This window comes from Barbatula barbatula (genome assembly GCF_947034865.1).
Source record: "Barbatula barbatula genome assembly, chromosome: 18".
Classification (NCBI taxonomy): domain Eukaryota; kingdom Metazoa; phylum Chordata; class Actinopteri; order Cypriniformes; family Nemacheilidae; genus Barbatula; species Barbatula barbatula.
This window is the reverse complement of record NC_136781.1, coordinates 5,434,910-5,456,200: the sequence shown is the minus strand read 5'-3', so window position 1 is coordinate 5,456,200 and position 21,291 is coordinate 5,434,910. Positions and strand designations below refer to the sequence as shown.

The following is a 21,291-nucleotide window of genomic DNA, read 5'->3' as shown; positions in this document are numbered from 1 at the left end:
TAAAAATAAAATGCTTTTATAGCGCCTTGTGAGTTCTCGCGAGATTTCAGTTATGTCACGTAACGTCATACGTGGCTTCAGACCCAAACAGTGTAAGAGGACTCTGCCAGGAATGCATCAGCAAAATGCCGAGTCTTGCATGCCAACACGTTTAACAAACTCTCTGATATTTGAATATTTGGTTTTTGCTAATGAAGTTTATGGTGAAGGCACAAGGGTTAAGCTAAGTTTGCTTTTTAAATCAACATTTAAGTCGTTAGCATCGGTGCATTTGCACTGTGCCATCCTGTAAGGTGACACGTCTCTGGCACTGGTTTGTCTATAGGCAAACAGCATGGCAGATATCGAGTCCTCTTTTGAATTTAGCTCGTCTTTGACAAGTTCCTCGCTGCCTCCTCCGAGGACTCGAATCTTTAAGATCATCGTGATCGGAGACTCTGGGGTCGGCAAGACCTGCCTCACCTACAGATTCTGTGCGGGCAAGTTTCCTGACAAGACTGAGGCCACCATCGGGGTGGATTTTCGGGAGAAGATTGTCGAAATAGACGGCGAGCAAATCAAGGTTAGTTTGTATGTTTTCAGAAGGAGTTAACGTTTTGTTTCTTTCCTCTTTGATGTGTCAAGCTGTCACAATAAAGAGCTCCATTTATATACCGTCTATAATCCATCCTCTGCATCATACACATGCATTACTTGATGTATTTTGTTTATGCATAAAGATGCCCTGCATTCTTTTCTCCGTTGTAGGACAAATACCATGCAAAGTGCACAGCCGATAAGCTCTGATTTACGATTTTAGTTTCTCCTCTCTCTTTCGTCTCTTCTAGGTCCAACTATGGGACACAGCAGGCCAGGAGCGTTTCCGAAAGAGTATGGTGCAGCATTACTACCGTAACGTCCATGCTGTGGTGTTCGTCTACGATGTCACCAACGCTGCTAGTTTCCGCAGTCTTCCGGCATGGATCGAGGAGTGCCGTCAGCACGCCCTGGGTCAGGAGGTGCCCAGAATCCTGGTCGGGAACAAGTGTGACCTGAGGCACGCAGCTCAAGTAAGCACTGATGTAGCGCAGCAGTTCGCCGATGCCCACTCAATGCCTCTGTTCGAGACCTCTGCCAAGAATCCCTACGGAAACGAGGATGGCAGTCGGAATAATAGTGACCACGTTGAGGCCATTTTTATGACGGTTGCGCACAAGCTAAAATCCCAGAAGCCGCTGATGTTAAGCCAACCACCTAGTGGATCTGGAGATACCGTCACTCTTAGGAGGCAGGAGGAAGAGGACAGGGGAAACTGGGGCTGTGGCTGCTGGAAGAGCTAATAAAGGGAAACACCTGATCGCTCTGTTCAAATCAAATTATGGGTCACCATTTAGCATGGAGGCAACTAAAGCAAAACTTTACAAAGGGAGATTAGGAGATTATATCCGTGAACGTTTTATCAAATAAAAACTTAGTCATTTTTGTACTCGATGTGCAAAATGGCCTCATTTTGAAGGGAAAAAGACACTAGGAAATGGTTTCTCTGTAGAGGCCTTGACATGTTGCATGTAGGCCAGCCTGTTTTACACATCCTAGCTTCAGTCACTGTATGTCAGCCTCTGACTTGTACACCTCCACTGCCACACATTCTAGCAAGATAAATAAACATACCTACTAGATTTAATATTCAGTGGGGTTTCACTCTGGTAACCGTCCTACACATGATGTATATGATGTATATCATAGCTCTGAAGCACTTTTCCTGCCAAAATTAGATAAAGGGGTCAGTAAAATAATTTGCCTCCCAGGTGAAACGGCAAATCTGCGTTAATCTGTGCATTTGTGGTTTGTTTTCACCCTCTTACCTCACCCACCACACAAATACAGTTGTCTGTTGTCTCAAGGGAAAATATTTAGCATTAGTGCTGCTCATAGGTTTCAGAGAAACAAGAGATGAATTTAAAACGAAAGTAAAACTGATAGCCTTTCATTACTGAATATATTTTTAAAGCCAGTCCTTCTCCACTTTTTTTTTATTAAAAAATATCTTTAATGTCTACCACAGATTATCTAGCAAATTCATATGCATATTATACATGGTATCTGCTTTGTGCATGCTCTGAGAACAGTTCTTAAATCAGTCTTTATATTTCCCTGTAATCTATCAGGACAAGTATACAGTACCTCAGACTTGATAATGACTACATTTTCTTTGCTGGTGTTCATTGTAGTCCTTGTTCAATCCATTACAGAGAATATTCATTCATGTCTTCTTGAATGTAACCACAGCAGGCCCTGTGGAGTGCATCAAAGCAGCATGCCCCACTATCATTTTTGTCTATAAACTGTTTTGCATATAATTCCAATGATCTATTTGAAGTAGGGGTTGGTTAAGGGGCTGATTAGCTTGAACATTAAATTGTTTGGAGGTCCAGTATTAGCAGCATGTGATTGGTTGAAGAAATTTGCATGGTTAGTGATGGCCCTCGAAAAAAGTGCAAAGTGCTGAGTTCTTACATACTAGAGTCTATTTGTGCAAAATGTTTTGACCATGAGTGTTTACGTTTTTTTTGGAATCACAAGATGGCTTGGTTTTGCGTGTCAACATGCTTTTGCCATTGCATTTATGCATTAGTCTCTGGTTTTTACATTTTAAGTGTCCTTCAGACTCAAATTCTATGTGATTTTCTTTGTCTTTAACAAATGAATTAAAAAATTGTTCTCAGAAAGCCACAAAACAGTTGAAAAACATACTGTTATATGGCACTTAAATTAAAAGAGTGCTACATTATGTATTACATTTTTTAATTATTGTACATTTTTGACGGTTTTGGTTTTCGTTATGCTATTCGCAAATGTATGAGCCAATTCATGATATCAGGGTTACAAAAAATAGTACCATGCCAAAAAATAAATCAAGCATGTATCTAGACTAAAACATGCCTGCTGGTCATGAGTTGAAGTGATAGTTGTAAGGGAAAAACTACATCCACAATCAATGTGCTACAAATCAAATGCATACAAAAAAATCATATCGGTTGCGGTTTCAAAAGTTTTAATGGTTTATTAAGAAATAAAGCTCTCGTCTTTGAATTGTCTCTGGATTTGTCTGTACCATTTTGGAAAATCTGAAATCTTTGTAGCCGGTTTTCATTTGGAGCTGATATTAGTTTATCCATGGTTCAAGTTTTAAATGGCTTAGTATGCTAAACACATAGATATCGGAAACCATCTAATTACAAACTAGAACCAAGTTTAACAAATTGAATATAGGTGAATTCATATCATAATCGATTAATTTATTATAGGCATTCATTAAGTACAACTTTTATAAAAAAGTGCTTTTTTATTGTAAAACACAGGTCTGTATGTATAAAACATAGTCTTGTAGCTGCAATTTATTAAATGTAAAATACTAAGATCATATACATTTATATGACACTGATAATAAATAGACAACTCATAAAAACAAATGCATAACTAGGTTTTATCACCATATCCCTTTACAAACTGGGCACAATTAAATGAATTAATCACCTTGCAAGCGCTTAAAAACGGCTTACAGCTACGGACACACATTTAAAAGTCATAGCAATTCTTATGCTAGTCTGCTGTAAGGCGGAAGTGTGGAGACCTCTCGCTGTTCTTGATCTGGACACTGATCCATGAAGGACACAGGAGAGTTAAAGATTCGCTTATCTCCACCTGCATGAAGCAAAATACCATCTGTTGGCCACATCCTTACTAACATAATCAGTATCATTACTATGTTCCAACCCACTTCTTCCACATATCTCTCTTACCCTGCAAAGCGCATATCAGTTCTGTTGGAGCACTAGAGTCATTCTGTGGAACAAGCAACACCTGCAAAATAAACATACAACATATAAATCCCATTTATAAGGTAATGCTTTTAAAATGACCCTATACACCAAACCAAGATGCATTGGATTAGTAACAACTGGATTTTAAAATATGAAAACTCAACATTGTATCTAAAAAGAAATGAATATAATTTTAGTCTACATTACATATGTTTTCATGAACTGCTCATATTAAACAAGATACTCAGATTTTACTTACCATGCCATTTACTGAATCGTAGCAGCCGCAGAGCGGGAGGCTGCGGCAGCCAGCAAATGCAATAAGAGAGGAGAAAAGCAGGGAACCCGTGCAAGCCACCAGAAGTGCGACATTCGCGCCTTTTACCATCCGACTAAGGACAAATCTCTAAATAAGACACAGCTAAATCAATTATATCAATATTTGTAAATAAAGATAGCAAAGACAGACTTAAATACTGTATATAAAATATGCAAAGGACCCCCTCAAAAATGAGATTGTACATCTCAAGGGGTTTATCCTATTAATACAATTTAATATATGTAGTGTACCACTTCAGGGACAGGATGGGCATGGAAGATCTCGTCATCCTCCTCTCCATAACTGAGAGTGACGCAAGAGTAAACAAACACAATAACAACAGCAACAAAAGACATCACAGCGGACACCATCATGACGTTTACCTGAAAGTTTAAGATAAAGGGGGGTGTAATATAACCAATTGGTAAAAAGACACCGACAGTCAAAAAAGAATTGGGATGCAGAATTACATTGCAAATTACTCTGTGCTAGACAAATAAAAAAAAAAAGCAGAAATTACCAGAACAGGATTTTTCTTTTGGGATGCAAAAAGAGAAAGCACTCCTGGGACAGCCATAATCTAAAATAATTTGAACACAAACATATCGATATACACACACAATACAACACACGTCTATGCACATACAGACGTGCTCAAATTTGTTGGTACCCCTCCACAAAAAACGAAGAATGCACAATTTTCTCTTAAATGGACAAAGATTATGGGACCCCAACCTAATATTTTGTTGCACAACCTTTAGAGGCAATCAATGCACAACACGTTTTCTGTAGCTCTCAATGAGACTTCGGCACCTGTTAACAGGTAGTTTGGCGAACTCTTCCTGAGCAAACCGCTCCAGCTGTCTCAGGTTTTATGTGTGCTTTCTCCAGACTGCAAGTTTCTGCTCTTTCCATAGATGTTCGATAGGATTCAGATCAGGACTCATAGAAGGCCAGTTTCCTTGGTTCTTTTTCCACCATTCGCACTATCCTTCTGTTCAATCTGGGGTCGATTTTCCTCTTGCAGCCACGCCCAGGCAGGTTGGCTACAATTCCATGGACCCTAAACTTCTTAATAATATTAGATACTGTTGTCACAGGAATATCAAGCTGCTTGGAGATGGTCTTGTAGCCTTTAGCTTTACCATGCTGGTTTATTATTTTCTTTCTGAGCTCCTCAGACAACTCTATCCAGAATGCCAGAAGCATTATTTCATTGAGCTGTAAGGGGACCAACAAATTTGAGCACGTCTGTATATTTTATAAAAATGTGAACATACATATCAAAGATGCGTTTAAATGTTACTTTAAAACTTTGTAAAACACACAAGAACAAAATAACTGAACACACAGGTAGCTACATTTTTATTATCTATTAAAAATATTATTTCTCAAGTTTTCCTTGAGTTGATGTTTCCAGGTTTATACTAACAGGGGGAGCCCTTTCTCGGTGTGTAATACTCACAAACAGAATACATTAAGGGTTTCTTACCAATCCAGCCCAAAGTGGTGCTCTAGTTTCACTCAAAGTTGTGTTTTTGCGGAAGACTGCGTCGATGAAGCCGCACACCACGCATAGCCCGGCACACGCAACCTGAAGGATGCCGAGCACCAGCACACTCTTCTGATTGAAGATGAAATACCTGTAACGGGCCATCTTAGGCCTTCAGCGGAGAGAGAACTATAAGCTTTAAACAAGTTAAGGTTTTTTTCCATCTTGTTTTTGCTACTTAAAAAGAGCAACACCCCAATACTAATTTGATGTTTTACCCTTAACGTTATTCTCAATAAACGTATCGTTGGACTGACTTTATACTCTCATATAGCTTACCAAGTTTTTGGGTCGATTTTGAAGCTACGGAGCCACGTATGTTGATTTTAACCCAATGAACTACTAATATCACGAATGTATTCTAGTATTAAAACGTGTAAAGTGCCGGTACGCATTTACCTGAAACGATTTCCTTTTATCACTTCCGGACCGCTTTTTTTAGCCACAAGCCCCGCGCATGTCACTTATTTACCTGGAGCGCGCGCAGGTGCTGCGCCATGACCACGCCCACGTCCGTGCACACGAGTGTTTCTTGCGTTTAAAATCATTTTTGCGTTTATATTATCATTATTTATTCATGTCAAAAAAGACTCGATGAACTCTGATGAGTTTTGTGCTGTATTTATTGATAAAACCTTTGTCGATAGTTATTGAATATCAAAACTGTGAAATTATTGGCGTTACCAACAGCTTAATATATAAAAGTCTCAAAGTATTTTTAATTTAGGAGAACACAACAGAAGAGCAGCAAAAGCCACTGGTTTAATACTGAATAGTTATCACAAGTTGTGGTAAAGAGGTGGAATATCCCAAGGAATAGACAAGGAAGATTACAGTAAACATTCCCACTCCACAGCAAAATGCCTTATCAATCACTTGCCCATTTCCAATTAATATTCTCATTGTGCAACCAACAGTGGCCAACGAACACATACTAGTCCTTCCAGTGTAGTACCATAGAATTTTGCAGCTTACTCAATGATCTGAGCGGTTATTTTCACAGTTACAATGCTTGTAAACAGACCAGGATATATTCAGAAAGAGGAAATTGTAACAGAATACCTCAAATGTAATTTGTTAGTGTTTGCACACTATTAGAAAGTCAAAAGGATAGAATTAGTCTCTGATGGAAGTGCAGGTTGGAAGGGATGATGTTTTGGAGGTGAGAAGGATCCTAGCAGGTTTCTTTAGCCTCTTTTCCTAATTCTCTTTGCTGAAACTCCTGCAACTGCTTTGTGTACCATTCGGGTGCCTCTGGACCAGATTTTCCCGATGATTCATGGTCATAACCATAAGCAACAGTGAGTTCCTCATCCTTCTGTATAGCACAGATTGTTCGGATGCATTTTATCTGCCCAAACCGAGGGTGGATGAACCTAAAAAGAAAACAGTACAAACAGATGTGGTTAAAAATATGTCAACATTGTGATTACATATGAATGCATATCTAATGCATACACACAATCCACAAATTCATAGTAAAGAATAACTCCTCTGTATATTTATAAAACATAAATCAACACTAACGGGTCATATTTGCAGTTGGGGGTGAAGGAGTGATTGGCCTTGTGCCCCAGAGATGCACAATAATTCTCAGTCAGATTGAAAGGTTCAGGAACATCAATCACTGTGTCCTCATCCAATGAAATGGTGTTACCATTCAGAGACCAGTCACGACTGTCCACCTGTAAGTTTAATATTATTAGAAAACAATCAGGATGTGTTTTTATATTTAGTATTGAAATGCTGCGTTTAAAAAAAAAAAGTAAACAATTTACACACCTCTGAATGTGTGATGCGGACACCATTATAAAAAGCCATCACAGTATTGGCCTCGACTTCAGTTTTTGCAAAAAGTCCTTTTCCAGCTCCAGAGATAAGTGATTGTCCCACATAAACACTGTCAGACAAACAAAAAGACCATTGGCTTTTAGTTTAAGTCAGCAACTTTCAATACTGTATGTCAATATTACATTTAATGTGGGGAACCAACAGAACCTCCCCAATGATATAAGACATTGGTGAAGAGGGAGTATTTTTTCAAAGCAAAATTTGATGGATTGAGGTTTACATGGTTGATCACAGCTTGCACCAACCGTTGACTTTCGTAGGGGTCAGGGAACAGTCTATGACCAGCGATACAGGTAGAAGTCGATTTATCATAGCAATAAACAGTACCTAAACAAGAGTAAAAAAAAAATGAACATTGAGATTACTATTCATCTCTATTGTGTAAAATTAAATTAAATATAATAATATGAAATGATGCAGTGTTTAAATGTTAAAGTTAGAAAAGTATTGGAAACAATATCAACTAACCATCTGGATTAACCGTGAAGTGTGGTCTGGCACTCTCTTGCATGGTAAGAGTGGCAAGTCGAGCCTCAATGAGTTCTCCGTCTACGAAGGTGCCATATAGTGCAGTAGACCCATCAGGATAGAGATAGGCCACAGCATTTCCTGTCATCTCTCCATCCTCATTCACGTTCCCCACCACACAGCCACCATCCTTTGCAACGACAAGTGGAGAATAAAAACGTTTATTATTACCGGTTTAAGAAAAGTTTGGTACTCCTATCATAATGTCCATGATCAAAGTAAGAGTTTTCGTAACATTCATTAAATTGCCAAGTCAAGCAAATCCCACCGGATAGTAGCTCCAGCACATGCCACAGCGGATGTTGTCCTTGTACTGGCCTCTAAAGACAAGGTGACTATCTGGATCAAACTCCTGAGCAGGTCCGTTGAGGTCCCCGTCTACATAAGTCCCATGTAAAGCACCTCCATCCTCATATGTGTAAATAGCCTGGCCCTGCAAAGCATCGTCCACATAGAAACCCTCCAGCGTACTACAGAGATAATGACATATGTGAGAAATTGTATTACATGAGGACCAGATCTCAAAGGAAACACCATGGAGGCAAACGCTGACAGATTCCTTAAATATTTGGACTATCAGTATAAGCCGTTATAAGTTATTTACGTGGGCATTTTTTTGTTTTTGTTAGACAGGACAGTTGAGTACATATAGGAAGAATTCAGTAAAGGACCTCAAGGGGGGACACACTTATGAGCACCTGATCAGAAGGCTGCAGCTCTGACATCAGGGTTTTTTGTGTGAAGAAAAAATAGGACATCAAAAGAGGTGTGTGCCCATAAGAAAAACAGAGAAAGAGAGACGAGAGGGAATGAAGAAATTGAACAAGATATCTATATCCAGGGCTGCTGGTAACTGATGCCGGTATCTGCATCAGCATTTGAATGATTCTGACTCACAGTGACTAACGGACAATTACTCAATTACCAGTTTTAAATCAATAATAGACTTTCACACACAAGTCTCATACCTCCCATCAAAAAAGAAGAATTTGCCTTTTCCATTCTTCTCCCCGTGAACAAAGAGTCCCTCAAATCTGTCGCTGGATGAGTAGGTTACAGTACAGAAACCGTGAGGCTGGTCATCCTCATCCAGCGGCCCTATAAAAGAAGTACATTGTAATCACAACTGATGCATAATAAATGCAAAACACAACTATCAGCTATTCAGGCATCATTTGTGCTTTAACCCAAATTATGGCACAGCTTCTCATGGCTCTCATGGTGTGGTTTTGTTCTAGCTATAGCAATGTGCATGACTGGAATTATGTCATATTATGGAACACGTTTTCCTTTGTACTCTGTGTTGAAAAAGGTATCTGAAACGTGAAATGTTATTTTAGCACTTAATTAAGTTTTTATTCACAGCATATAGACATATCCATGACAAATGAGAAAAAAACGAACCCGCTCTCTTTCTCTCAACAGGTATTGTTCTGGCTTTTGTTGAAACAAGTAACGTTGTACAAGCACCTATTGTATTATTGCTCCTGTATGACAAATAGTGCTCCATGAACTCTCTCTAAGTCGCTTTGGATAAAAGCGTCTGCTAAATGACAAAATGTAAATGTACATGACAGAGGCGAAATCTTATGACAACTATTTCTGTTACCACGTGGATTTAATAAAATATGACTATAATTACGTTATACTAGCACCATATCAATCATTTCAGACATATTTATTTTATCACCAAATCCAAAGCCCAAATAATGCTTTTCACCATCAAAGGGATTTGAGAAATCCAAACCTAAAGGGCCTCGCATGTTTGGCAGCTCACGTGGTAAGAAAAAGTGCTGTCTGTAGTCCTCAACGGAATGAGACTGCATAAAAGTTGAGTCTGACAGAGACAAAAACAAACTTACGCACACTGTATCGTTTGTGAATACGCTTGTCGTACCTTCCACCACCTCCAAGTTGTCATCATCGCTGTCCATTTTTGCGCTTTGCTTTTTTCGTGTACTTGAGGGCAGTTGTGTCTCAGATGCTTTGCGCAGATCTGAAGACTCCGGCGCACAGTCTCTGACATCATCAAGACACTCACGGATTTTTATTTAGGCCCCCTTGCTCTAACGTTGGTATATTATTAGGGAGTCATTAAAAAATATATCAGGGAATCGGTTCGTTTGAATGATCGCTTCAATGGGCTTGTTCTAAAACAGCGATTCACCAAGTTCGTTCGTTTTTGATTCTCGTTAAAATATTATTTCAAAACTTGCTAAATCTTTTGATGTTTTTATATTAATAATTAGTTAAATACTATTGCTCATATCTGTAATTTATATAATTAGTTTGGTGAATTTAAATAGACTGATTTCAAGCAACAGTATTCAAAATAAAAGTACCCCTGTCGCTTTGAATCCATAAACATTAATTAAGTTAAAGACTTTTATTATTATTGTAAAGTTAGGTTTAGGGTTGGGGTAAGCGTTAGCATAAGCAATTTAGGATTGTTTGAGATGAGCAAAATCTGCGCAGAACCGATCACCGGTGATCACCGCGAGCTGCATGCCGGTTAGAAAAGTGTCCGAGTTATGTCCGCTTGCTCTGATGTCATACTGACGTGTGCCAAAAAACTCTCGCGACGTCGAGGCGGCTGTGTCGGATTGAGCAGTCGAGCGCAGTTGCTCTCCTCCGACTGCGCTACTCAAAAGCATGATGGGAAACGACTGACTGACGACACAGCTTCAAGCTCATTGGCTGAGAATGTCAACTGATACATTTTCTCTTCATTCTAAGAATTAGATTACGCATCTGTTAATTTATATTTACATGCAAACTAAACAAAAACAAAACACGCCTAGTGAAGTTAAGAATTGGGACATGCGTTTATTTTATATTTCTCTTCATTAGAATTCTTCCTTGTTTTAATTTTCACTTTATTCTATTGTATGTTTGTGTGAATTAATAAATCAATACATATCTAAATGGACTGTTTAGTCATTATGCCTCATCTTTGTGTGGTTTCATCTGAGAAGTGTCTGGGTCTTAAAACAAGGGAAGAAATTCTGAAGAATATTTGCTACAATACAGCTTTGACTTGCATGGTATGGAAAAAATACTATGGACGTGAAATGGTGGCAGAAACCTCCTTGTTATTAAATATGATAAACATTTGTTATGACCTCTGTCTCTCAAAAGCAACTTGCTATTTACTTCATTTACCATTTGTTTATACAATCCTTGAAAATGTGTTACATGTTGTTGTGTGAGCTGTTTATTTGTACATTATTTGACAGTACATTCAGTGATTATTATTGTAACCGTCTTCATGTAAAAACAGTGGTATTTCGCGATCTCCTCCACTGTTCACGTTTGCAAGCGACAAAACAGCGAGATTCACGAAGTGTCCGACTTCAAAGGTCTTTTTTGACCCCTCCCCTTACTGCAGGCGCCTACTCTCACCTACATTTCAGGCGAGGCGAGGCGCATCTCAAACAAGCCTAATGTTTAGTCACAAACAGGTTTGTTCGACTATGTAAAGCGTTGCTCAATACGGTGGGCGTGTTGCATCGAATAACCGCGAGAGTTAACAACAGCCTACTCCAGTATGCCTTCAAATCGCTCTCGCGATACTTTAATGTCATACGCGGATGGTCTGCGCATCGCAACATGAAGTTGAACACGTCTGTTTAAACAGGTTTTAATACTGTGTGGCTGCAGTGTTCCGGTTTTTGATCCGGTATTTTCTTATCTCAGCAACAGGACCTCACTTGTCATTCTGGCTGGTCTTTATAATACTGACGTATTTTAACAATTTGTGTGGTGAGAATTGCACTGGAACTTGACGAAACATGACTTCCGATCAGCCAGTTATACTCGCAGCAGTGTCGTTACTGTCTGCTCTTCATATGGGTAAGTTCAAAGTCTTTGTCAGTGTACGTATATCAAAATGCTAAAGCACCTTTGATGTTTGTATCCCGAATTTGTCTCCCCTTTTGATAAACCTTGCGAAAAACCATCCAAATGTAGACTTGAATCACTTACAATTAGTTGAGAACACATGGATCATAGGTAATGTATTCAAAAGGTGCCTTTAAAGTATTCCCTAAAAAAACAGCCTTGTAACCTAATTTAAATGTATGAAAGTGACCTATTTGTCAGTTGTGGTGACCTCTGCATTTAACCCATCCAGAGAGTCATAAACGCATGTATACCCGGAGCATTGGGCAGCTATCACTGTAGCAGGGTGCCTTGCACAAGGGCACCTCAGTCATTACCCGCCTGCCCCGAGGATCGAACCGGCAACCTTCTGGTCTTGAGTCAGACTCTCTAACCTTTCAAGACTGTCCCATCCAATATGATAGGACTCTTGAATTTACTCAATTAGTTAACTATCATGCAGAATAAGAGTGGTGGATTTTCTTTAGGTTATCAGGCACGACGTGTGGGCTGGTCTAGGATGAAGCATAAAGTAATACCACCTTCTGTTACTGGACCCGCTGAGTTTGAAAGGACATTTCGTGCCCAGTAAGATCAATGAGTTTTTGATACGGTTATGATTTTTATACTTAAGGTCTTTTCTGACTTTTTTATTTTATTTTATCAAATGCAAAAAACTAGCTCTATCCAAGTAAGAACATTTTATTCGATAGTTAGATTAAGCAATAAAATCCCAACTATGCCGTTTCTCTGTTTGTAGACAGAATGGTCTAGAGCAGGGCTATTCATTTGGCGGCCCGCGGGCCACATGCGGCCCAGAAGCAACCTCAGAGTGGCCCAGCCCGTGGTCCCGCAATAGAAAGTATAAAAGAGAAAATAGGGTCCCGTCAGCGATATTTTTCCCCCCACTATGGCCACGCCAAGACCCGCCCTTCAATAGCATTCACACACTACTATTGGCCAGGTGTCCATGTGAAATGCCTAACCCCAACCAATCGAGCTGCTTCGTAGGGCGGGTCTTGGCGTGGCCATAGTGGGATTGGTAATTTTGCGTCTCGCCAAAACTACCAACATGTAAACAATGCAGAGCGTGCTGTGCCGGTAGTAGCCTACATTACTATCAATATGTCTTTCTCAACACTGAAACGTAAAATTGAGAATGAAAACCGTCAGTTTAACCCTGCCTGGACTGACAAATACTTGTTTATTTTACCGCCACATCCAAATGCCAAACCGATGTGTTTAATTTGTAATGAGTGCGTTGCAGTACTTAAAGATTACAATCTGCGGCGGCACCACATTGAGAAACACCAGACTTTCCGCAGCAATTTTCCTGAGGGATCTCAAGAGAGGGCTGCAAAAGTGCAGAGTTTGATTGCATCTTACAACCGGAGCAGTGTTACCATGGTACGGTCATTTACAGCCCAAGAGAGAGCTACCGCAGCATCCCTTCGTGTTTCCTGGATATTGGCAAAAAAGAAAAGGCCATTCACAGACTCTGAAACCGTGAAGGACTGTATGCTGGCCATCGTGGATGAGGTGATAAATGACGATAAAATTAAAACGAGCGTGGCATCTGCTATAAAAAACTTACCCCTGTCAGATACTTCCAACAGTCGGAGAGTTGAAATTCTTGCTGCAGATGTGTATGAAACGATGTTAGGAGACCTGAGGAAAGCTGACACTATGTCTATAGCAGTAGATGAGTCCACAGACAAAACTGATACTGCTCAGTTGTGCATATATGTCCGTTTTTTTGACGGCAAATGCTTCCGAGAGGAGCTGCTCACCCTACTGCCGTTAGAAGGACACACAACTGGCGATATAGTCTTTGGGAAAATTTCTGCTTTTTTTAAAGACAATGGTCTGGATATGAAGCGTGTGTGCATGCTTGTGACAGATGGGGCTCCCTCCATGACAGGGAAAGTGAATGGTTTGGCAGCACGTTGGTCCGCTGTAGCACCTCAGTTGATCTCCTTACACTGCATTGTGCATCAGGCGGTGTTGTGCGCAAAACTAAGTGGGGCGCTCAAAACGACAATGGACAGCGTGATGGCTACAATTAATTTTATTCGCTCCACATCAAGCCTCCAACACCGCTTATTCCGCATGCTGCTGTCAGAAATGTCTGCTGAGCACCAAGACCTGCTTTTGCATAATGACGTGAGGTGGCTGTCCAAAGGCAAAGCACTGGAGCGTTTCTGTGGTCTCAGAGAGGAGATCATAACTTTCCTCCGCAGCAGCAGCAAGCAAAAAAAGGCAGAAACGCACTTGAGTCGCATACTGGACGACAACATCATGGCTGATGCTTGCTTTCTGAGCGACATATTCAAACACCTGAATGATCTTAATTTGGGACTACAAGGCAGAGACAAAACTGTCATCGACCTTGTGGGACAGATGCGCGCATTCCAAGTTAAACTGGACCTTTTCGCAACTGATTTGAGCACTGGCCGAATGCTGCATTTTCCGACACTCCGCAAATGCATCTCATCCCCTGCACAAATCCCGGATGTGATGACAGATTTCATTGCGAGCCTGAAAAAGAACTTTGCTGGTCGATTGGATGCACTTGTTCTGCCCACAGAGGTGGCCGTTTTTGCCAGAGACCCGTTCACTGTTGCAATAGAAGGGGACTTATCCGCCAGAGCAAAGGAAGTGGTCCCTTCCATTGACGAGGGGAAATTCACACTCGAACTTGTTGACATGCAGTCATCTGTAACCATGGCACAGGAGCTTTGCACTAACGGGCCTGTAATGTTTTGGACTGATGTCAACGTACATCAGTTCCCTAACATTAAGAAAGTAGCGATCGTCATGCTCAGTATGTTTGGATCAACGTACACATGTGAGTCAAGTTTTTCACACATGAACTCCATAAAAAGCAACTCTCGTTGCGCCCTGACTGACCGTACTCTCCACCAATGTCTTCGGATTGCATTGACAACTTACGAGCCTAAAGTCACTGCTCTCGTTCAAAACAAAAAATGTCACTTCTCCCACTAAGTCAGCAGGGTAAACGTAGCCTACCTACATCAATATAATGTGGGAACAAAAGGCATGTATAATCACACATGGTGGTGATTTAAAATATGTTCCCTCAATGTGCAGTAGTAGCCTACACTTTGTGTAGTTAGTTATAGTTGTGAATACTGTGCATTTTTTATTTTTATGCACTTTGAGATGTTCCTGCATGGGTCAAATATGAGCAAGATGTTTATTTTATTTCAAAAGGAAACTTAATGTTATTGCGAATTGCCTACTGTGCACTATTTTGTTTTATGCACTTTGTGATCAGACAGGTCAGATATGTAGCCTAGGTAGGCCTAGGCAAGAGGTGCCTAGGTCAGTTTCTTTTCTTTTGTAAGTGGAAAAAGTAGGAGCTACCTCAGATTCTGTTCAGTTAGCTCTTTTATTGTTTTCTATGCACCTTTTGCTGTGCAAACTGACCAAAGTTAAAAGAGAAACAATGAATAAACCTTACATGTTTTTCAATAAATTTGTTTGTGTTGGTTTTAAAATGTGTCATTACGAGCTGCTTCGCCGCTGCTATGAGTGGCCCAACTAACCTTTCTCGGTTTGAAAATCTGGCCCAACTGAATTTGTAATTGAATAGCCCTGGTCTAGAGTTTTACCCCATCTTCTTGGTGGTGTTGTGGATCTCTGGTATTTTTTGCAATGAAGGTATTTTACACCATCACATGACTGTAATCTAAATGTAAAGAAACTGTGTACAGCCTTTTAGCCTATAATATTTTTTCTTCTTTTTTAAAGTAATTGCAGCACTTGGTGGACTTCTGTATATTGTGGCAAGAGAGATCTATTTTACTGGCTATATAAATGAATCAAAGCAAAGGTAATTATTAATATATATGTATAAAATTGGTATTCTCCGACATTCTGCTAAGTGATAATACATTATAGCTTTGTCTTGTTTTTTGTTTCAAGGTTGCCAGGGTTTTACATGGTGATTTGTGTTTTATTTTTCTTAACCTTGATGGCTACACTTGGAATCATTCAGTCGTTCTTGCATGAATATCTGGACATCAAACTTCACTAGCAAAAATTATTGTATTTTAACTCTTCTATCAGTTTCCCTCTTATACTAAATACACCAAGCATTTTTTTCTATTTTCTAATTATGTAGATCAAATAAAAATGTTTGTGTCTTATATTCTTTTGTAGGAAATACCAAAAACACATGTATGCAAATGTGCTGTATGTAGTTAATATACTTTAATGCATCAACAACAGTGGATAAATTCATTTTTCTTTATTAAATGCAATAATTATATAATAAACTCACAAATAGAAAAAAAGTATGCGTAGTTAGACATTTGTCTTATTTCTAGCTACACAATAACAACTGCTATATAAATATGAAAGTCATCAACATAACCAAGTGCATTATTTCATTGAAATTTGTGGAGTTTAAAAGCGTGTTTACTGTATATCTTACAGCAGCATAGATTTTAATGCCAACAGTAATAAAATTGACCCAACCGAGATGGTTGTGATGGAGCTACTGGATGTAGTCATTGGAATGACTGTGGTTAAAGGGTAACGCATATTAAAGGGACATTTCCCTTTGTTTCCTGCCTTGTCCAACACCGTAATCTCCACATCTCTGAGGCAGCAGGAGCCACTGTATGAGACGAGGGTTGCATTGTATCCATTTTCGTCTTTAGTTATATCAAGTGTAATATTAATTTCACCAGAGCCGGTGGTGGTGAAAGAAGGATAATCGATTCCTGAGCCACTGCCATCTGACAGGATATAACTCACTTGCCAAGTTGCATTTCCACAAGATAAAGGACAAAACAAACTCTCATTTAACACATTGCACATTGGTGGAGTAACATCCAAGACCTGTGGTAGCACAGAAAAATCATCAGATAAACAGTATTTTATTCAATTACTTAGCCAAGGAAAAGCCTAGAAATGTTAATTTAGTACTTTGAGTTCCCACCAAGGAATCTTATAATTTCTAAAACTATCCCAGGTCAAAAGTTTACATCCTCCCTGATTATTAATACTGTATGTTATCACCTGCACAATCAATGACATGTTTTGTCATAGTTGTGTAAAGGGTTTCTTGTTTGTCCTGAGTCATTTAACTGTCCATTGATCTTCAGAAAATCTTTGCTTTTTCAGCATTTTTGAATATTTGACCCAACAGTAACTGTATGATGTTGAGATGCATCCGTTTACATTAAGGTCAACCAAGAGACTCATACACAATTACAATCAGGTGGGTGTAAACCTCTGAAAAGTCTGCATAGGGGGATGTAAACGTTCGATTTCAACTGTTTTTTTACTTTAAAGTAAACACATTTGTATATCTGCATACACCAGAACAGAAAGATGTCATACTTACATGCCAAATATCTCGTGTTTCTGTACTACCAGCATCTTCAGCTGCACCAAGGGAAGGGAAAGCCTGTGAGCATCCAATGAGCATGCAGAAAAGCATCAGTGTCTTCACATCCTGAACCATTCTTTAAAACTGTAAAGAGTTTTGAGACAGATTTATTCTATTGTTTGGTAGTAATGATAATGATTGGATACTTAAGCGTTCGATAGGTTTTACTTTTGCTGTTTAGTTTCAAAATACTTTTTCAGACACCTCGGATATTTTCCACATCAAACCTTTAAAAAACGCGTGGATTTATTCGTGTTAAAGGTATTTATTTAATATAATTATTGTTGCATATAAATTACTAGTCTAGGGTAAAATTATCCTAATTCCAAGTTCTCTGGAACTAAGCATGAGCATTGCAACACGCGTAATAAAGGCAAAATGCGTCATGATGGAATTCCCGTTAGTGTCTTCCAGAACACACAATACTGAATTGCGTAATATATGAAGACCTCACAATTGGTGGCTGTTTATTCTAAAACTGCGAACAAACGAATCGAAGATACGACATTTTTCTTTCAGTTTGTCTAAAATGATGACAAAGTGTCTTGATGATGTTCCTGTTGTGCACTTCCCTGAATTATTTGACCCTGTAAACGTATACGCGGACGGTCAAAGAGCGCTGATGATTTGTTTAAAGATGTGGTGTGGACGGGACAATTCTTAATAAATTTAGGGGCATATTTTCAAACGACCCTAACGATACAAGTCTGAAATAACCAACAGGTAGTCTCATAAATAGCTTTTTAAAAGAAACATTCTTGGTTAGGCTTAGCATACATAAGAAAGATATATTATGTTTTAAATTATGGCTTTTTAATATAGGCTACATAACCTTTTACACCAAAAATAGAGAAATCAAGACATTTGCTGAGAATTTGATATATTTTGCCCAGAACTTGAACCCACCTAGACAGCCTATACACTGCATAAATCCTACCACACATATAGGTATAACAACTTATAAAATCAATAATGTAAACAAATATTTTCAATTGTTTATTAATTTCCCCTCTTTCAAAATGTTGAACGCCCAGTCGTTTTGAATAACAGCTGCAAAAACAAATGTAAATGCTATTTTAATGTACACAACAGTGAGTCTGGGATACACTATGAGATCAACAAGGAAGGGACACCATATACACTAAAGATTCACATCATTTCTATTTAATAGAAACACTGACACATTCAACATTTTGTTGTGCCATTGATTCACTGCTGGATATATTTTTCAGACACAAGCAAAAGTAGCAAATTCCTATTCGTCATTTCAATTCAGCATTACATTTTGTTAATTCATATTTAAATGTCTTAAAGAAGTATTTCATTATAATTTCACAATAATTTAATAAAAATTAATGATTAAAAAGTACTGATGTAATTTCATTTACCGTAAGATGAAATCAAAAGAACTTCCTCAGTCAAGGGTTATTTGTTTAGTGAATGAAATGAGACATGACCAGTATATATACACTCCAAACACGCCCTCTCACATCAATGATTACATCATTATAGTCAGTAAAATGTAACCGAAGACCTTGCGCAATAGTTTACATTGGCCACAGCTTTAGTTTTTTCTTATATATCTTCATTTTTGTTTTTCAAATAAGACTTAAACGAAGAGTGTGATTTCTTTTGTATATGTTTTTTTTCTTATTTGTCTTTGTCCATGGACAGTTGGTTTCAATGGAAGCAGTAGTACATTGGGTTAATCTTTCTACAAATTTATGTTTAAATCATTTAAAGGTGTGGTGTGACACAGTGATCAGCGATGACCCTGACCTACTTGCTGCACTCTGTTGTGAAATTGTAAAAACCATCAAATCTGTATTATTTTAGTGACATTTAAAGTCAGTATCTGACCTGTCACATCACATACCCTTTGAATTACAGATGTAGGTGCTGCTGAGATCTGTTTTAAATGTGTTGCATTGGCTCAAAGAGGAGTTACTGCGATTTCCTAAGTTCCTCAAAATGTAACACTCGTTTCCCAACATAACCTGCTTTAAAAGATATGTTTTGTAATGTTAATTTCATTATAACATATTAAATCCTGTCAGGATGATCAGGAACCGACGTAAAGTTCAAGCAGTTATTGTGTAAATTATATAGGGTCTAAACTGAACATTAGGGGTCATCACAAAATATGACATGATACCTGTATGTCCTAATCCTTTCATTGGCATTACTGAGAACTAATAGAACTAGTGTTGTGGTTTACCTGAAGACGTGTTGTTTTACAACTATATGGTGTGCCTGCAGACCATTGAGGTTAACCGGATCCTCACCAATTGAATCGTACCAATAATTTTGCTCAAATATTTAGATTTTCTATAAAGAACAACAGTTTGATAGTCATTGAGCACAAGCAGAACCAAGATCAACAGTTATCAAACTTTCAAGACAAAACGACCATTGCAAAAAATGACTTTGGAGTTTGTTTGATTATACAGTCAGTCTGTATTTTTTAAATCAACAAAATGTATGCCCCCTACGTGGCCAGTATTGGTATTGCAATACTGTAACGCACTTGACTTTTCTCCTAGGAGGGCATAAAAGACAAAAAAACCTGTTAAAAACGGTTTAGTAATTTAATATTATGTAGACCGTTTTGGAAGACTTAAACAACACTGGTCTAGAAAACATCATGCCAAATTTATTGCTGATTAATTAAAAATAATTATAAATGCATACAAACAAGCAATATGTGTAAAAAAGAACGGAGTTGCACAGGAGCAGTAAAACTGGTCTCAGTTAGCTATCCTACCACAGTATATGAAGCTAAGAATATCCTTTTTTTGGAGGGTAGGAAAGTAAAATAGAAGTAGAAGACTGTACAAATGGGTCAGATGTTGATGGAAGAGATGTGTCTTTAGCCGATTCAATTATGACATGTATAGAATCTGATGATCTTGTGGCAAGATCGTTCCAGAGTCCAGAACACATCTGGAAAAGTGCTTGAGAGTGATTTTTTCCCCTTTGTGGGACTGCACCACAAGACATGTTCAATTGCAGAGCACAGGGATCGGGCCCAGTGAATTCCAGGAAACAATTGGTTTGTAACATGTGTGGTGATATTCTGCTGCGTTCTGTTAAGTATTATAGAGTTAAGTATTATAAAAATAAAGGTGCTTCAAAGTTCTTCACAGTGATGCCATAGGACCATAATTCAGTCAAAGGATCTTTAAAGAACTATCTCTTTCCTACCTTTTTTTAATTTGAAGAAAACAATTTCTCTACGAATAACCTTTTGTGGAACAGAAAGGTTCTTCAAATGTTGAAGGTTCTTTATGGAGCCATTTAGACAAAAATAATCTTTTATAAACAATAATATTTTTTTAAGAGTATTGCACGCTGGGTGTCGGACTGGGCGGGCACAATGTGAATGTGATAGTGTGCAGGAGTGAGGGAATTGCTATTTTTGAGTGTGATGATGAATTTTGAAAATGTGTGTATAAACCTGAATGTAAACACTAGTGCACAAATAGTCTGGAATTATTTGAAGTATAAAACATTGGCATTAGTGTAAGCATTTTTACTGTTTGCCGTTCTCATTGTTGTGAATCTGAAATGAGGAAGTCCGGGTAATCTTGAGAAAGTCAAGGGTGCTCTTTTCCCTCTGATGTTTAATTCATCTCGACGAGACGGTACACCTGTCAAGCATGTCTGGGTCAAGATATAATCTCTATACCTGAGTTTGACACAAAAGGTCCAATGAGTGTGCACACAGTAAGCCTTTCCATACGGTTGTGTGGCTAAATTAATATAAATGTATGTATATGATCAAACAGATATACGTCGCAATCTATTACCAAACACACTACAAGAAGTAATGAGTACATTAAACATGTATTATCTTTCTACTATTAGTTTCTTTTGCAAAAAATGTATGAGATTTAAAAACTCAGAAGTATGAAATATATTTACTGGGACATTTCAA

The 21,291-nt window shown here is 38.5% G+C and overlaps 4 protein-coding genes across 7 annotated transcripts; 2 read left to right on the top strand and 2 right to left on the bottom strand.

Moving 5' to 3' along the window:
- The first annotated feature begins 48 nt into the window (after positions 1-48).
- rab33ba (RAB33B, member RAS oncogene family a) lies at positions 49-3,120 on the top strand. Its single transcript, XM_079480198.1, has 2 exons — positions 49-562; positions 828-3,120. Exons 1-2 carry the CDS (start codon positions 335-337, stop codon positions 1,317-1,319), a joined length of 720 nt encoding a protein of 239 aa, XP_079336324.1. The 5' UTR covers positions 49-334; the 3' UTR covers positions 1,320-3,120.
- Positions 3,020-6,189, bottom strand: LOC306907810 (uncharacterized protein). Of its 3 annotated transcripts, none has more exons than XM_079480199.1 (7): positions 6,074-6,189; positions 5,615-5,786; positions 4,643-4,702; positions 4,374-4,505; positions 4,063-4,209; positions 3,783-3,843; positions 3,020-3,684 (listed from the first exon to the last, which is right to left on the bottom strand). In XM_079480199.1, the coding sequence occupies exons 2-7, from the start codon at positions 5,777-5,779 to the stop codon at positions 3,578-3,580; spliced, it is 672 nt and encodes a 223-aa protein (XP_079336325.1). In that variant the 5' UTR covers positions 5,780-5,786; positions 6,074-6,189; the 3' UTR covers positions 3,020-3,577. The 3 variants fall into 3 exon arrangements, with proteins under 3 accessions (XP_079336325.1, XP_079336326.1, XP_079336327.1); XM_079480200.1 differs by having other exon boundaries at positions 5,954-6,150; XM_079480201.1 differs by lacking the exon at positions 6,074-6,189 and having other exon boundaries at positions 5,615-5,888.
- Positions 6,190-6,280: 91 nt separating this feature from the next.
- Positions 6,281-10,599, bottom strand: setd7 (SET domain containing 7, histone lysine methyltransferase). 2 transcript variants are annotated; one of them, XM_079479473.1, is made up of 8 exons: positions 9,951-10,599; positions 9,022-9,151; positions 8,322-8,523; positions 7,994-8,183; positions 7,771-7,852; positions 7,457-7,574; positions 7,202-7,359; positions 6,281-7,050 (listed from the first exon to the last, which is right to left on the bottom strand). In XM_079479473.1, exons 1-8 carry the CDS (start codon positions 9,985-9,987, stop codon positions 6,849-6,851), a joined length of 1,119 nt encoding a protein of 372 aa, XP_079335599.1. In that variant the 5' UTR covers positions 9,988-10,599; the 3' UTR covers positions 6,281-6,848. The 2 variants fall into 2 exon arrangements, with proteins under 2 accessions (XP_079335599.1, XP_079335598.1); XM_079479472.1 differs by having other exon boundaries at positions 9,920-10,002.
- Positions 10,600-11,635: 1,036 nt separating this feature from the next.
- Positions 11,636-16,970, top strand: mgst2 (microsomal glutathione S-transferase 2). The gene is made up of 5 exons (XM_079480387.1): positions 11,636-11,905; positions 12,421-12,520; positions 15,549-15,616; positions 15,707-15,788; positions 15,881-16,970. Exons 1-5 carry the CDS (start codon positions 11,845-11,847, stop codon positions 15,990-15,992), a joined length of 423 nt encoding a protein of 140 aa, XP_079336513.1. The 5' UTR covers positions 11,636-11,844; the 3' UTR covers positions 15,993-16,970.
- The last annotated feature ends 4,321 nt before the right edge of the window (positions 16,971-21,291 follow it).